The sequence below is a fragment of the Schistocerca americana genome, chromosome X, assembly GCF_021461395.2.
Source record: "Schistocerca americana isolate TAMUIC-IGC-003095 chromosome X, iqSchAmer2.1, whole genome shotgun sequence".
Taxonomy (NCBI): Eukaryota; Metazoa; Arthropoda; class Insecta; order Orthoptera; family Acrididae; genus Schistocerca; species Schistocerca americana.
Window position 1 is genome coordinate 967450872 of NC_060130.1, and position 18843 is coordinate 967469714.

At 38.6% G+C, this 18843-nt stretch overlaps 1 protein-coding gene across 4 annotated transcripts in view; it reads right to left on the reverse strand.

Moving 5' to 3' along the window:
* The window catches only part of LOC124554705 (WD repeat-containing protein 7), a 388339-nt gene extending 382957 nt beyond the window's left edge, over positions 1–5382 (reverse strand). For all 4 annotated transcript variants that reach the window (XM_047128342.1, XM_047128340.1, XM_047128341.1 and 1 more), the window contains exons 1-3: positions 5051–5382; positions 4297–4403; positions 3986–4064 (exon numbers count right to left, since the gene is read on the reverse strand). In XM_047128342.1, coding sequence (XP_046984298.1) covers positions 3986–4064; positions 4297–4403; positions 5051–5215 — 351 coding nt within the window. In that variant the 5' untranslated portion in view covers positions 5216–5382. The remainder of the gene's footprint in view (positions 1–3985; positions 4065–4296; positions 4404–5050) is intronic.
* Positions 5383–18843: the final 13461 nt, after the last annotated feature.

The following is an 18843-nucleotide window of genomic DNA, read 5'->3' on the forward strand; positions in this document are numbered from 1 at the left end:
GTCCAGTGAAATTTTTACAACCCAGTAACATCCACTTAGAGAACACACACTATGAATCAAAACACCAATGACATATTTCTGAAGGAAAATAAAAAATTCAAAAATGTGATTAAAAAATGTAATATGTTAAAAGGAACGTATTTTAGGTGCCCTCTATGCCAAATATAATTCACTCAAAAAGGGTATAATTTTTTGTGGTAAGCTTAATGTGGCCTAAACACACAGAACTCATCTTGCCCATATCAGTCACAAAAATGGAGTTACATGCACACAAAAATACAAAAATTTGAAAAATTACCTGAAAAACATGGATTTTCTAAGTGTGGTAGCACAAGAGGGACAAGTGATATCCAAGCCAAATTTCAAACACTGCATAAGTAGACCATAATATAATATGTGGCAAAATTTCAACTTGTTATTGCAAGGCATTTGCGTACAATAAACGTTGACAGATGTACTTGGTTACATTTCTTTTAACACGATTTAGCAAGTAAAAGTGATGATGCAGACAGCTTGTTTCAGATAAAGCTGCATCAATTGTTGGGAACCATTAGGCAACAGAAATTTAAACAATGGTAGCTTTCAGGGACAGGATGAGTCATTGTTAGGCAGGAACAAGAAAGGAAACAAGCCACAATTATAGGTTATTCATGCTTTTAAGATTCTAGTTCAGACTGGTCAGTACTGTTGTGGAAAGTCAGTATGGAGGCAGAAGACTGTACTAGTGGTGCTTTTGTTCAAACAAGTTGCAGTATTGGTAGAGCACAAGCATCTGAACATCAAAACAACATATGGAACAAAGTGTGGCATTCACTTTGTACTATATGATCTGGACGAATCGGACCAAGATTTGTTGCTATGGAGATCCGCGATACACTCTGTGGGCACAAGAAGTACAGTTCCAACAAACTTCAGTGTTTGTTATCATCATATGATATATTTCTGGATAAGTATTCTTTCCTACAAAAAAGTTGTTTTGATCCATTTCGGATTCATAAGAAGACAGTGAAGTGTAGCCTCAGAGAAACTGATATAAAATCAGCATTGAAAGTGAATCAGTGCATGGGACTTAACATGAAACCAGGACAAAAGTTATGTTCCAGGTGTGTTACACTTCTAAAAAATGAAGAATATTCTGATGATTTACATGACAGTGACGAAGAGTATCTGCCACCTACAACCACAGTGGATGAGCAGTTTAATACTTCAGTGACTGCTCTTGGTTTGTCTCCCATGAAGACACACAAAGTTGGGAAAAGAGACAGGTCCAGCTATGGTAGAAGAAAACTACAAGAAGCTCAAATGGAATTAAAACACAAAATAGCTGACACACACTAGAAAAAAGTAGCTATTCTTACCCCTGCACCTTCCAGCTGGTCTATTGACTACACTGCAAAGGAATTCAATGTTTCTACATATAGGCCTATATTAAAGCAAACTAGGAAAATAAAATCAACCCAAGGAGTGCTTCCACAACTTCAGCAGGCTGAGGGTAAGAAATTGAGTTCAGAAATAAAGGTGCTAGTGTCGGAGTTTTATGAAAATAATGACTACCGCCGAATAATGCCTGGAAAAAAAGACTATGTAACAGTGAAAAATGGGAAATGTATGTGTACAGATGCAAAGAAAGACTGTTGCTATGCAACATATCAGAACTATATGTAGAATTCAAGGAAAAGTATCCCAAATACCAAAGTAGGTTTATCATCTTTTTTCAATCTTCGGCCAAAATGGGTTGTGCCTGTAAGTGCAAGGGGCACACACAATGTTTGTGCATGCGAGACCCATCAAATTGCTAAGCTGATGTTTGCTGCTATAAATGATTCTGGTCTGGATTAAAAAGGTGCAATGAAGCTGCTAGTGTGTGACATCAGTTCCTACCAGTGCATGATACACAGGTGTGGAAAGTGTCCTGGTAAGGCAAATCTTGCAGAACACATGAATAAACTGTATGGTGAACTCCTTATGGATGACGAACTTGTTTCTTATAAAAAATGGACACACATGGATCGCACGAGGCTTGAAACAAAACAAAGTACAGTGGAAGATTTTGTTGAAATGTGTTGTCAAAAAAACGGACAAACTGACCACACACAGCTTCACAGCAACAGCACAATTGGCTTATCTCCAGTTTTGTAAGGATAATTTGAAACAAGATGAAATTATAGTAATACTAGACTTTTCTGAAAATTATGCATTTATAGTTCAAGATGCCATCCAAGGATATCATTGGGACTACAGTCATGCAACTCTCCAGCCATTTGCGATTTACTATAGAGGTGAATCATGTGATGTGTCCGTCATGAACCTGTGCGTTTTTAGCGACTGTTTAATTCATGATGCCACTGCAGTTCATGCCCACATTCGCACTGTCATGGCATATGTGAAAAACAAGATGCCTCACATACACTTTGCGAAATACTTCACTGATGGGGCAGCTAGTCAGTACAAAAACTGTAAAAATATCAAAAATTTATGCATGCATTACCATTATTTTCAGATTCACGCAGAATGGAATTTTTTCGCAACAAGTCATGGTAAAAATGTATGTGATGGTATTGTGCTATCATTAAGGGCATGACATCACAAGCTAGTCTGCAGCACCCTACAGAAGGTCACATTCTAACAACTCTTCAATTATTTACCTGGGTACAGAAAAATACCTCTGGCATACAATCATTCTACGTTTCGAAAGATGAGGTGAAATCAGTCGAAGAGTTACTAAAAAGCAGACTAGAACATGTTAAAACTGTTGCAGGCACAAGGAGCCATCATCACTTCTCTCCAGTGGACTCAATGTGCAGATGAACAGACTGTCCGGTTATAACTATAGGTTCATGCTCAACGTGTCTCCACAGTGTGTGTCTCAGGCTTCAGAAGCAAAAGCAGCAACATACAACCAGATTGCTATGTTATTGCTATGTGCGATGACAAATGGTACTTATGATGTGTTGCAGAGTGCTGTGAAGCAGAAGGTGATGTATTTGTGAACTTCATGGCACCAGCAGGACCAGCAAGATCATTTCATTGGCCACGTTTGGCAGACAGGTGTTTGATTCCTTTTGAACATATTCTTATGACAGTTCCAGTTCCTACCACAGCATCAGGAAGACAGTACAATTTGCCACTCAATGTACAGAGTACAGTAGCTAAAGTGTGGGAGAACTTCTGTTCGAAGCACAATCAACTGGTTTTTAGCAGTTAATGATAGGTTGTGTAAATCTGTCTATATGTTGTTGCTTGGTGATTAAAAAGTTCTGGGAGAGGATAAGAAGAGGCAGAACAGTTTATGATATGTTTTTACAAAATTTTGTTGTGGAACAATGGCCACATCACCAAATACGTCTGTAAAGTTCCATTGTACACGAATTTCTGGCAATAACATCCTGAAATTTTGAGATATATATCATTATAGTCTACTTATGCAGTGTGTGAAATTTGGCTTGGATACCACTTGACCCTTTTGTGCTACCACATTTCAGCATTGCAGGCAATAAAATTTCCTATATTCCTTGGCAGTTCATAATTTAATGCCACTATGAACCACGAAATATTTCCCCCTGACTTTTTGTCAGTCTATTATGTGATATGAAGACTTGAAGAAACATTATGAAAACTTTAATGTAACAAATAGATTTAAGAGGTTTTCTGGTTTGTGTGTTAAGCTACCAGGACTTCAAGGGATTAACAATAGCACAACAGTGAGAGAAATGGTTACACATTTTCAACAACCTACCAGGGCACATTAAATGTTACACACAATATGGTGGAGTGTAAGACTGAATTAAATAACTTTGATAGGCAACTCCTACTCCATCATTGTTTTAGTTTTAGCTATAATTATAATCACCACTGTCATACAGTAATGTCATTTCACTGTTCAGGAATTAAATGTCTTGACTTCTTTCCACATCCCTGAGACCACTCAACATAGGATCTAGGGAAATATAACTACTGTAATGTAATGCAGTTTATGACAACCTACCTGAATAGTTGTGTGCACATGTGCTAGCTTAACCACCTCTCTGCATTTTCCATCAACTAGATCCCAGCAGCACATCTCTCTGCAAGAAGTATTTTTTTTAATAGTAAATAAAGAATCCAGAAGAAAAATGTCAGTTGCCTATCAACAGTAACGTACAAAATTAAGAAGCTAGAATTTAACTGAACACACAAGAAAACAAACACTTGAAGCAAATTTGTACACAGTTGATATTAAATGTAAAAGAGGCTCTAATTGCTAGAAATAATGGCTGATAACATTCCATAACGTACTCTCATTCAACAGAAACTTACCCACTTTCTGACGAACTAACTATGTAATTATTATCTAGTACAACACTTGCTTTTGCAAGGCACAAGACGGGGGCAGTATGGCCAACAAGAAGGCATCTGGGAAACATCTGAAATAAAATATCAATGTAGGATTCAGACGAAACTCAGTTTTAATCAAATCAATTATTAGTTTTGTTATCAACTTAACCTAGACAGGGGTTTCTAGCAGCAGCAATTGGCGATACAAAGAAGCCATTTGAAATAAGATATTTAACGCCATCACAAAGGTTTCCATCTTACTGCAGCAGTCAATATGTAACTATGTTTCTATGCTACACTATCAATATTGATTATGTAGCCCTAGAAATGCTGTCAAAATCTTATATGCTATATTATGCCTAATTGCTCACTACCCTTTATGTATATGTCGTCCGATTTTGATACCACACTTTTTTTAGAAACAAAACAACAACACAAGGTGAAGCATACAAGCTGTATTTAGTAATGTATGCATTTCCTAAAATCTTTTCCAAAAGCCACATTTTTTGACCTGTCGACGAAAAATTTATGTCCTTACTTTTGCCAGTAGTAAGTGTATCAATGTTTCTTTTTATATATATAAAGTAATATATTCCACTCTCTTGCATATCTTATGCCATGCGTTCGTAACAGCAAGGAAAGAAAAAAATTCACTAAAATTTATTAATACAGAGACATAACAGCCTTCATTGTTGCACGCTTAGATCGTGCTTGCAATTGTTCACTGCGACATTACCTTCAAAGTATCAGGATTCATTTGCCACAAGCAAATCTGTCCGTCATAGCAGCCGGTGATCAATGTTTTTTGATCTCTCGACAACATTACACACGAAATGCAGTGTGTAGGGGGGTGTTTACCCCAAAGTACTACTGGAACAACCAAATTTGTTCCAGTAGACATGGTTAACAGTTATGAACAACACTGCTAATACATAAATATTGCTCTCTGTTTCATCATCACAAAATATGTATTGCCTTAGAACCACTTTACATTACTGTCACAACCACCCCAGTACTACTGGAAAATGCAATTGTCAATCTCCAAGCGCTACATCGCTGACAGTAGCAAAGATCTTCAACCCGCTGCTCGTAAAGACAGCTGCACCACAGTCTAACTTAAAAGTCGCGACACTCCATCTCGTTTTTGTTACCCACAGCGATAGCAGCGGCCCAAGCGGCCAGCAAGCAACCCTACTGAACACGATATAGGATGATTGCGGAATAATAGCTTTTATATTTTGTTTTTAAAGTAGTTTTTAGAGCACGGAGCGTATGTAAAGCCTTAAAAATAGACAACAAAAAAGACACCACATTTGTTTTAATTTGGTTTTCTAAGGATGTAGGGAGGTAGGAAACTGTTTACGGCATAGGCTGTTTATGATTCTCTTGTAACGCACAGACATTTGCTGGATAATGTTTTTCTCATTTAATAACAAAAAATTGCTAGTATACACCACAAGACCTGACCTTTTGCAGAAAGACGTCGCATTTCTACCCAAGAAAGCAGAGTATTGTTCGCTACACTTTCAGATAAACCAGTGAAAATGGAACGTAAGAAACCTATATGCAATGTAATAACTACATTATTTAATGCACCAAATAAGCCACCACAACTGTAGCATAAGGGAAAACCACACAAGAGTGACAGTAAATCGTCAAACGCAATAAAATTGTTTTCGAACACAGAAGAAATCAGTGTCACAATTCTTGGTAAATGTGAGCCACGAATGACAAGAATAATCAACACAAAATTGCTTTTGAAGCAAAAATAATTACATTTACAAAAATATTCGTTTATTAGAAATTCAAGTGAAGTGTAAGAATGGGCAAATCATTACAATCCACAAAAACTTTTGAAGTGACAAGGAAAGTGCCTATGATAATAACAAGAGAAGTATGTGCCTGTCATGCATAAAGCATGTCTTTATATGCCCTTGCTTTCAGTAGAATAAGCTGCAAATATATACGTATTCCAAAATATTTCTTCACAAATAAGTTGTAGCTTATGTGATTGAATCAGTGTGATTCGGCGATTTTTACTTGCATTTCACGATATTTCATGGCTCTTGGTAACTTACTAACGCATGGAACGCAAAAATATAACAACCATTTCCTTAATGAAGTAGAAAATAATTAAAAACAAGCATTATTCTTACGAGGCATGCGACTGTATGCTTTCTGATCGTTGGAGCGCTAGTGTCGCTCCAACTGCCAAACGGTAACAATTTCCGCACCATAGAGTATCCTGGCTGTATGTATTAGACTGTGGATGCACTTTCAGCTGCAGTGATCGATAGAACGCTACCTCTATTAAAATTAGTATTTTACTTTCGTTTGATTAACACCGGACGTCAAGAAACTGAATATAAAAACATTTCACCGTGTATTTCAGTGGCAGATTTCTCACTTGCCGTTAAAAGAACGGGAGGACCGGTTCAGGAAGGACCTTCTACGCCAAGGATTCTCGGGGAGAAAGTTTTGGCACTGTACCTGGTAGAAGGGACGGTATCATCATCTGAAATCGGTAATTAATCTATTCAAGCTACACTCACTCATGTTATGATAATGGATTTTCCTGCTTCCACATCCCTTCCTTCAGTGTGTCGTATACGACCGCCGGTATTGTGGACAGCCAGTAGGCAATTCTGTCAACCACGGACCAAATTGCTTCCAGCTTTCATGGGTGGACATGGATATTTTTCCGCCGACAGGCTCAAAACACGACGCGCTGCATACACTCAGATATTTCTGCACCAACAATTAAACAGTTCAGTTCAGCAACTTCAGCCCACTCAGTACAGTAGTCAAAAAACTAGCGTCTGACTTAGCAGTTACTGTTTACGGAGAACAAGTACCAGTAACAGACTGTCTGCACAATTACATTCAGTTATAGTGACAAATGGTAGCTTGCCAAGAGACAGCAAAATTACTTAGATTTCATTGTGTTAAATAAATACGGGAAATGAACCACCACAGCTGTATCATTAGTGATGCTCCCTGCCCCCCTCAGTTGTCAATGAAGATGCCTTCATCAACATTTAAGTCTCAGGGTTGGAGCTTGGCTGTATCATCAAAGAAATTTATCTTAAATGATTAGTTTCACTGGAACACTTACGCCATCTTTAGATCCTGCTTACCAAACAACAAATTATATAGCTACAATGCCTAAGTCTGACAGCTGAATTAATATAAAAATAATATACCAGAAAATCATTAAAACCATAAATGGAATAACAACAACTATGCTGTGAGAGTATATGTTAAATACATTCTTTAAAAAAAATAATCGAAACTAGAATCATGAGGTGGATGAAATTATATGAAAGTAAAAGTGCACAATATAAAATGTACCATAGTCACTATACATGTATTTACTGACCTGTGTGAAAAAAGGTGGAACATTCAAAAATAGCATTTGGCTCAATTTAAAATTGTACCACTGCAACACCACACAGTCTACAGAAATTTTAGGTTTAACAAAGGGGTGAAATATCAGACATGATCCGAAACATATATATTAGTGTCCAAAAACCATATGTAGATGGTCATAAAAGTGATGTAATGAATCAAAAATAGCAGCAAGGAAAAAAATGGTGCAAGCTAATCGCAAGCCAAATATAAATGCACAACAGTATACATAAATACGATGTTTAGGACAGATGACCTCCAAGGAACAAAACTATCAACTTGATAAAATACTCCCGGTAAATATAGAGAACCCATAGATAATGGTGAATGCTGGAATCTCGAGTATCAGATGCACTATTTTGTCAGCACATATTAAACACAAACTCATAATGAAAGAAAAGTAGAAGTAAATGTCCATCTATCATCTTCCTATTACTCAACCCCATTTAATAATAATATCCCAGGTAAAACTACTTAACACTCTGTCAGTTGCGCGAGAATTTCTGGGATGGTCATTCACATGTATGACAGGTATCATTCACAATATAATCGAAGTGTTTGGACACTTTGAATGGTTTATATGAATGATTTCATAAGTGTTTTGTTTAAATCTAAATATATACAAATACGGTTAGGTATCTGCTTCAGTGATGCTCGCTGCCCTCCTCAGTTGTCAATGAAGATGCCTTCATCAATATTTAAGTCTCAGGGTTGGAACTTGGCTTAATCTGAGAGAGATGAGCATGTATGGTACTCCCCTTTTCCAGGCCCAACAAGAGTACTATCACCAGCATCTACCAATACTTAAATGGCCCAGTTAATCTGGGCAGAAGTTGTTTTTTGTAATATTTCAGGCGATGCCTGAAAATTCCTAACAAAAACCTGATCACCTATCTCATATTGATTTGGCTACTGACCTCTATTGTAGTACTGAGTCTGATGTTGGCATACTCTCAAAGTCTTCCTCTCTGCCCTTCTACACAGAACAACTACTTGCCATGGATTGATTTTTTTCTGGAAATAGGTCACTAAGAGACCATAGGTTTCTCACTAGGGTGTCAATATTAAAGCTCAGCAATAACTCTGCAGGAATATACTTATGGCTCTCATTTTTTGCCATGTTAAATGCAACCATCATGTTAAATGCAACCATCAACCAGGGGAGCATACGGCCCCTGTTTTCCTGATCCTTAATATGGTAAGCTATCAGTGCTGCTCTCAAATTCCTGTTGACCCTTTTGTACATTCTGAAGATTGGAGTAGTAAGGAGTTGTGGTTCTGTGCCTGATGTCCATGCCTAAATTTTTAAAATTCATCTGATGTAAAACATGTCACATTATCACTTACAATGTACTGAGGTGGCCCAAAAGTGTGAAAAATATTTTTCAAATTCTGAGCAATAGCTTGTGTTCTCAGTACATTGGTGAAGTGAAGCCAGGTGAACAGGGTAAATGCATCAGAGCACAGTGCCCCCTTTTAGATCTTAGCAAGGGTCCCATAAAATCAATGAATAGTTTTTGGCAAAGACGATCTACAGGTGTAGATGTCAAGTGACTCATCTTAGTATTTTGTGCAGTTTTGGACATAGCACAAACCTTACACTTACGTATTTTGGTTTTAATATCACTGTTCATTCCTTCCCAAATGAATTGTTGCCAGACTTTCTCTCTAGTTTTAAAGACACCTATAGGTCCGTCCACTGGGAACTCACAGAAATATTTAAATACCAAGGCAATCAGTTCCTGAAGTTCTTATTGTATTGTGCCCTGCAGCAAAGAATGTTATCTTTAACAAAATATGGCTAGACACCATGTCCCTTAAAGGTTTTGTTCTTAATCGGAACCCATTGCTGACCCTTTTCCTGATATTCCCCTATATCTCCAAACGACAGTGGCAAATCCTTTAATATAGAGCTAAGAAGGGGTACTTTTGTAGTGACTGCTCTTACACTGACCTCTCACTATCCCTACATTACCCTTTTATGTTCTGAACTCGCAAATGGATGGCCAAAATCCTTGTCATCCATTGGGCAATTCTGTCTGTCTTCTGCAGTCTTCCCAGGACCCAACTTAATGCCTGATTTTCAATTTCCAAGGTAAAATTGATGATTTTGAACTCTGCAACCAAGTTTAGAGAAAGAATTCACGCAATCTGTATTTAAAAAGTATGCAGAATGTGGTATAAATTCAGCTACTAGAATGTGGTACGGCACAATTCATAATGCCCAACTTTGTTCACTATATTACACACCACCCGGTATCTCTTGTATAAAATTTAGGCGTGAAATACTGCAAGCTATTAACAGACAAAAGAAGTTGGCATTTGAAAATAAATACGTTGTGTAGGAAAATAACAAAAAGAAAGAATTGTTAAACTTTGTATGTCAGCTGTGCTCTATGATGTATGTAATTTCTTATAACCATTACTATATTATGTAATGAAACAGAATATTTTAAATTTTAGATGGTATGTAACTAAACATACTGGTAAAAGTAAAAGTTTGCTGATGAGCAAGAATAAGATTTAAAGATAGGACTTATCACAAAAAAATTTAGTATACATATTTGAATAATAAAAATCAGCTCTAAAGAAAAACATTAAAGAGATATTCCACTTATACATCATATTTTAAGTATTGACTTTTTAAACAAACAATATTAGCAAACATATAAGAATTTGTCTGAATACAAATATATGAATCTAATCATTATTCACTCTGACATATGAGCAATAGTGTTTCAGAAAAATCAAAGTTGACTTTTCCCTTCCGTAGAACTTCGTTTACATTGTAATTCTTTGGGGTTTCCCAACAATGTGTCGAGATTTTGAGATGTCTGGTATTCTGGCCGATACAGCATCATTCATGCACGGTATCTCGCCATCATAACTCGTTATCTTCGTCACATGCTCGTCAAATGAAATTGGTTCCAGGTGCTCTGTCTGCAATCCATTCGCATAGAAGTGTCCTTGGGTGCTCCCTCTTTGGTCTGGTGCACCACGCCAAGCACTGGCATTCCGTCTTTGGTCCAGTGCGCCTGAGTGCACTGATGGTCTGTTTCCAGTTTGGTGCAGTTCTAAGTGATCCCTCCGCAGTCCGCTCCCGCTAGAAGTGTCCTGCGTCATTCCATCTTCCGTCCGTTGCGCCACGTATTCTGGCTGGGATTCGTTACTCGTGTCCACACTCTCAGTTACACTTTTTGTGGAGTTCTACTACTACCCCCTTGTGTTTTCAGCATCTCCAGTGCAGAATCCCAGGCTCTACTGAGATGGTATCCAGTATGACGATTCATGAAATTTTCCATCATCTTTATCTTTATAGGCTCTCTAATGGCACTGTCCCAATATCTGGGTGTCTGTTATAGAACTCTAATTTCATCATAGCTTATGGGATGCTTGAGTTCCAGGCAGTGCTTGGCAATGGCTGATTTAATTGCCTGTCTTAGTCAGGTGTGGCTCTGATGTTCTTTGCATCTGATGTCCACTGGCCTAGTTGTTGGGCCAATGTACAGCATACCACATTGGCAAAGTATATTATAAATTCCTGATTTTTGTAGTCCCAGGTCCTGGTTCACATTTACCAGTCATCCTCTTATTTTGGTAGGTGGACAGAACAGACACTTGATGTTATACTTCCAGTGAATCTTGCTGATTTTGGCAGAAATGGACCCTACATAAGGAAGGTTGCTACAGTCTTTGCTTCATCTTGCTCTTTTTATAGATCGTTGGTATAGTGGCTGGTAAGTGCCTTCCGAATCTATTTGGCCGTGCATCCATTTTTGTGAAACACTGATCGTAGGTGCTCAGTTCTGCTGCCAAACTATCTAGGTCTGACAAGATGTGTGCCCTGTGGACAAATGTCTGCAGAATTCTATTTTTCCACACTGGTTGGTGACAAGTGTTGGCTTGCAGGTATACAACAGCGTGTGTGTGTTTGGGTAGGGGTTGCTATATAGACTGTGGCCCAACGACCCATCTGCTCTCTTTTTGAAAACTATAAGCAGAAACGACAGATGGCCATCCTTTTCCAGTTCCATGATGAACTTAATATTTGGGTGGCGTGATTTAAGATGTTCCAAAAACTCACTGAGCCTCTCCCAATCATGGGGCCAGAACACAAAGGTATCAGTCACACACCTGAAGAAGCATGTGGTTTGTCTTGCCACTTCTGTGTTTTCTTCTCAGAGCTCGCCACAAGCATATCGGCAACCACTGGAGACAGAGGTCGCCCATGGCTACACTTGCTGTCTGCTTGTAATATTGGTCCCTATACAGAAAATGAGTTGAGGTCAGCCTGTGCCTGAACTGGTCCAACAGAGCATTGTCTGATTTCTCTGTAATCAGTTCCAGTCAGTATTTCAGTCGCACCCTAGTAAACATGGATACCACATGAAAAAATTATCGTTATCTCTGGTTATGTGAGATGTAGTTGCTTGAGACGTTGCAAGAAGTCCTCTGATCTGTGGATGTGGTAAAAACACTTCCCCATTTATAGGAACAGCAGTTTCTTCAAGTACTTGTTTGTTGGGTACGTTGATGCACCAATGTTGCTGACAGTTGTGCGCAGTGGCACATTCTCTTTGTGTACGTTTGGCAGCCCATATAGTCCAGGTGGAACTGGCGCTCTCGATCGTAGTTGTTTGATGAACTTATGAGACACATCCATTTCCTGCAAGTTAGTCCTGGTCGTCTTGTCAACTTTGTCCGTAGGATCACATTACAAAAGTCCGTATGCAGGGTCTTTCTGAAGTTGGCGCACTTTCTCAACATATTCAGCCTGCTGTAAAACGACTGTGGAGATTCATTTGTCTGTTCGTAACATCATGAAACTGTTGTCTTCCTGGAGCCTCTTGAGTGCAAGCCTCTCATAACTTGAGATGATCAATTCTGGAGGCTGTTCTTTATTAGTGCACTGCAGGTCTCTGACTTATTTCTTCTGCCACATTCGGTGGAAGTGTGTTGGCTACTAACTCTCCTGCATTGATGGAACCTGAAATGGGCACATTTATAGGAGTGATTGCGAAGTTGATACCCCTGTTGAGTGCCGTCCCAGTGGTGTCATCAAACTGCTTGCCACTTAGGTTAATCACAGTGTGAGTGTTCTCCATCTGTTGTGCTTTCTTACTCACGTGGTTGAACTTTGCAGACTGGCATTCTGAGGCATTTTTCGCAGTGCACTTTGCTAGAGATCAAGAGGCACTAGCTACCCAGTGCCAGTCTTCAGCTGTTAAGAAAGCTGCCATATGAAAGTAAAGGTGTGAAAGCTCCATGGCTACCACATCTAGCCTGTGGTGCATATTTCAAATCCTCTCTCTCATTACTACAATTCTCACCTGACGTTTTATCTTTTTCGCCATCCTAAAGTTGATGTAATGCTTAATCCTGCCAGAAACTGGTACTATGTCCCCATCCCGACATCTCGGCAGGAAACTGAGAGAACTCAGCGTCCTCCTTTCCTCTGTTGAAGATTGTCTAGAAAACCACTTGATACCTCTCTGATGCCAGTTGCCTGCCTGCAGATTCTTAGAGTTACTGCATAGGTTTTATCCGTAAAGGTACATTTTTAAAATTCTCAATAAATGTGGGGGGTGCCGTTGAGTCTATTGCCAAATTGGAGTTCTTAGAGGGACCCTTTGGCATTGTATTCATGCATGTGTCAATGTCATACCCTTCCATTATAACGCTGCAGGAGAACGCAAACCAGGAGGGCTGAGAAAGCGTAAGCATCCTTTGCTGCTTCAGATCACATTCAAATTTTGTCAAATGATTTTGAACGGTCTTTAGTAGTTCCACCCTGCACACCAGAGCAAAAATTGTGGTCACACTGCTAACCAAAGGGGTGCAGTAATATACAATGGGATTGCTGGCCAATGACGTCTTTAGAGAAGGGTTGAAGCGTCGGGGCAGTATCAGCAGTGTCAAAAATTGCCAAGAACGTTGTCCTGTTGCCCACCACGCTGCGAACTGTCGTTTTCGACCGTGAAATGTGTCGAAATAAATGTCCTAAGGGAAGGGGTGGCTTCATTGACGCCCTTTGTAGCACCCCCTAAGGTCTTTTCGTGTCGATTCTAAAATGTTTTCCTCGGCCACCCATAAGAAAACTGTGTAATTTCAACTCAGGGCGCCACTGTTCTGGCCTCCAACGCAGTGGCGTCAAAAGAAAGGGTGAAATGTGAGTAAGAGGGTGTGTGACGACCTTCCAATCATGTGAGACGTCCACATTGTCGTTGGGCGGAATTGTTGTGAAATTTGGTGTCATTGTGACATCATTAACTTACCTTACACCTCACATAAATTTCTGAGCTCTGGCCTTTTTTGTGTGCCACACCTTTGCAGCATTACAAAGTAAGTCTGTGGGCACCTTTGAGTCAAAGTTTGAACTCCTGCGTTGCAATATGAGACATTTGGGTGGTTTCGAAGAAGCGGTCCTTCTACTGTAGTGCATAGTGTACAATTACACATCGGCATTACTCTTCATCCACACTGTCTTTACTAATCACTTTTAATTGGTTTATTTTCGCCACCTCTTACGATATTTCATAATCTATAAACACTTAACGTTTCTCCAACATACTGTATATCAAAGGCTATTACTCTTTTTGTCAGAGTACCATTTTCTCTTATGTCACGTCCATCAGTACTTTTCACAAAATCTCAGAGCCACTCAAAATACAGCTCAAACAACTTTGTTTCTGTCTAAACTTCTGCAGGCACCATGATACTCATTTACCATTAAGGGGGAAACCATATTAGGAGGCTGTCTGACACTGCTTTTTGGGATTTTTTTGGGTGGGAAGAATTACTGGGAATTTACTCAAATTTTGACATCATTTCATTCATATTTAGAACAGTTCTGTGAATTTTTTTGAATAATTTCAACCGAAAATAACAAAGTTATGCTGTGATGTCCGCTGAAGGTTGTGAGTATAGTTCTCCAATTGCATGCAGTGTAGCCATTCCGATTTACATCTTAAATCAAAAAGATTTTGATTTTACATTAATAACTTATTTTATAAGAATATGAACCTCAATGTAGGTGAAAATAATGAAAATTAAAAATTTTGCAGATGTTGACACAATTTACTTCGATTTTCATGATGTTTTCTCTAATTATGCAAAGAAAAAGACACTTAAGATCATGATATCATCTCACAAGTTCGTTCATATAATTCGTAATTTTATAAAGAATCATACTGTCAATTTTCATAACGAGCGGTTCTATACTTTTTGAGTTACACTGCACGCAAATGTGAAAAAAGTCATTTCGAGATAACGCGTCTGAAAAATAAAATCTCGGAAACTAGAAATTCAAGGAAGTTAACAATAATGTAAATGCTTACCGATTAATCTGCGATTCCAGCTCCATACCTCACAGGCTTCTTTTTGCCCTTGCAGCAGTGCTTTCTGAGCTTTCCGACCTTCCTTCAATTCCAATGAACTACGTCGATCCTGCCGGCTCACGCGCTGGTTATCCATTTGTTTGGCATAATTGAAGCTTTCCGTGCCTGCTACAATTCCTGCCTCGTTCGTGACCATCAGAAGGTATAAATTTCCTTCATTGAATAAGCCCACTGCTACATACGATGCCAATTCAACGACTCTTAGTCCGGACTGCAAGTGTTTAGGAGCTAATCGCCAAATAGTGGAATTAAAACTTTCATTCGCATTTTGTGTGTGGTCACCTAAACATCTCTCCAGTCTACCTGTGGTGGTGCTCCGCCAGAGCCTGTTCTCGATGTGCACTCGGTTCTATTCTCACAAAATCTAAACGAATGCGAATTTCGCTTTGAAATTTTTACAGCATATTCTTGAATAGTTAAGCTAACGATTTAAACAAAAAAAATCGGATTTTTTGAACCTACTAATATAGTTTCCCCCCTTAAATGCGTCATGTCTCGTAACTTTTGGTACCACCTCTTCAGCAATTTTGACTCCACCTATCTTACCAATAGACTTTGCTCTTAATCATACTTGTACCTCTTTAGACCAACTATGTTTCGCAACGCCAAGGGCTTTCTAGATTTCCAGTATTCCACATGGTAGGTACTGCGATACGGCCATGTCCTACGTGAGCGACAGAAGCGAGCGACAGCGAACGACTTCTGGATACATGACACTCCAGCGACAAGCAGCAGCATTGGGCGAAAGGCTTGGGTGTCCTGCATGCGAGCGACCATATCGCGCTACAAGATGGCTGCTTAGAGCCAACCAGCTGTTTCTATAAAACGGCGTCCCTAACCTGTAGAATACTGTAGCTGTTGAGTACGGCTACAGAATTAGGTCGACTTAAGAAAATAAAGCGAAAAGGAATGCTGTGCATGAAATTTACAAAGGGAGGAATTTCCATGGAGAATTTCATAAATATCCATTTGACTATCTCATCAATAAATTAAATACAAATGTTTTGTTGCATGATCATGAACTTTTAACAGCCAATAAATGTAGAGGAATGACTACTACATGACTAACTAAATAAATACAAACATAAGTATGCAGATTGAAGAAACCTGTCAACAAAAGCTAGCTGTGGTGTATACAGTTCATGATTACGTGTAAGGATAAGATCATCTGCTCGATTCCCAGCTGTTCTTATATTTTTAATGACTCGGTTACAATTCTGTTTCATGTATACTGTTTACACTGCATTGCTAAGTATATTTTTAAGGTCTTTCCAAGAACCTGATCCTCACACCTATCCCCATACATCGCACACATTTAATTCCTAAAAAATTATAATGAACCATGAAATTTTACAGATATTTGAGGTTGCGAACGTAATTCTTCAACAGTAAGTGTTAAGGCCAAGCGTTTCAGTTACGCTAAATATTCTGTAAAAGTAAAGCTTACAAAATTTTTGAAAAGAAAGTCAAACATTATGTGTAATGACTTGTCTAAAAGTATGAAATAAAAAATATTAGGGAAGCATTTGGTGCACCTCATTTTCTGTTCATGAATTCGACCATTATTCAAAGGCATGTAGAACGTTTCTCTGATCTACTTATTTCTTTTATACAAATCATTTCATAAAATGTTTGACTGATTTCTTTCATTTTTTAAATTTCATGTTTTATTTAGCAAGCATGATCTTACTGACACCTCGTTTGCTTTGCTAACATACTTGATTCGAAGAAAGCCTTTTTGACATTTAAATACCGCACCAATGTATCTCTTTATGAGCAAAATAGCTATGTCTTCGACAGATGAAATTTTTGACACTTTATTTACATAGCTTGGCAGCAGCTTTTCGTGAAATATTTCAATTTTCCCTCAGCTTATTAATTAAGTTTTCGTTAATTACCCTGATTACTTTCAAGTAGTTAAATATTTTCATGCCAAACTAGACTTCATGCTGGTCACTTTGATGCTCCGTTTACCTGTTTTTCTCCCTTTGTTTAGCTATGAAAATTCGGATAAAACCTCATGGTGTAATTTATAGGGAGTCTTGTTGTCACTCTGCTCACGTGTTTACAGAAACGCATCGAGTGTTAATCATATGATAAAATAGTCCTTTCTGCGTGCTGTCATTTCCAAAAGTCGTCGTTTCGATATCTTGAAACTTTTATGACCATTTGATTCCCGAAGCGCAGGAAAGGTTCGGACGTGCCGCAAGCGACCCGTCTGCAGATATAACCGGAGGTGTCGATATAACAACCAATATCTCAAGGATGAAGAGAGATATCATTCCGTTCTCAGCTTTAAATACAATTTAGATATATTGGTTACATTTCATATGCAGTAATGTATGGCCTTACATGAACTATAAGGAAAGTCTACATAATGTTATTTTACATCTGCAAATTCTTAAAAATTTCGTGCAGTCGTGTACTCCATTTCGTGTATCACAGTAACTATAATGAGTAACGAAAATAAATTCAGACCTTTATCGTTTAAAGATATCAAGCTATAAGTTGCGGAAGAATCAAATTTTTTCACCAAATAGTAATCTTAAAATCGGATGTTAAGTAATACATAGCTACCGTCATGTCCGCTCCACTGCTTTACCGAGAAGACACGGGGCTGTCGCTGTGTATCGCGCGTGCTGCAGAAACAAGACTCAAATACGGCTGCAGCAGAAGAAAGGCAGCGACACAGATGTCGCTCACGTAGGCCACTTCCGTAACTATACTTGCGGTTGTGTTTTGTCGCCTGAAGCTGTCGCTCGCTGTCGTTCGCTGCTGTCGCTCATGTAGGACACGGCGTAAGGTTTCTCCACTTCCCCGAATGGCCGCTTACACTAATCAGTAAATTACTTAGTCTCTGAGGTGACCTTTTCGATTTTCCTATTGTTTTCACTAGAACAAGGTTCCCAACCTTAAAAGTAGTAGGTGGCACACTTCATCGCATCGTCTTTTTCTTTCCAGTGCCTTCTTCCTGATGTTAGCCTTTGATGCCCCTTCCTTTTGAGCTAATGATACATCAAAGATCGCAGGGTCCTCCACAAACTTGAACAAGATATCATTTTGTCAACTATTCCACATAAGCTGCACAGGTGCAAAGCCTCTGGCTTCATGCATAATGTGGTTGATTACATCCCCAAAATACTCTACATATATTCATCCGATGCAGAGGGCTTTCCGTGTCAATATGTTCTACAAAGCCTGTTTAACTCTTTCGTGATTCTTTCACACTTGTGGCCCAGAGGGAAATACGCAGAAATCATTATATTGCAATGTTTTCACTTCATAAACATTCTTCAAATTTCTTGTATATAAATTATGTGCCATTATCTGATAACATTGTCTGCGATATACCTGTTGTAACGAATCACTTATCAGTTTTTCTACTACAACTTTTTTTTTATTTCTGAATAGGGTACAATATGACAAACGTTGGGATACCATCTACCAGGTCAAAAATGTAGTCACACCCTCCTCTTCACACTGGTAAGGAACTGGAAGGATCTACCCTCAGTAAATCAAGTTTGTTTTCTAGCTTCTCACTCTATATCTGGCTTGTATTTTTCTATAGTTAGCTCTAATCTTTCAGCACTGATCACATTTTTCGGCTCTCCTCTGCACTCTTCTTCACATATTGTTAAAAACCATTGTTCCACTTAGTTTAGTAGTACACTTTCAAGCTCCATAATGACCATATAATCAATTAATAGGTTCACATGTTGACATA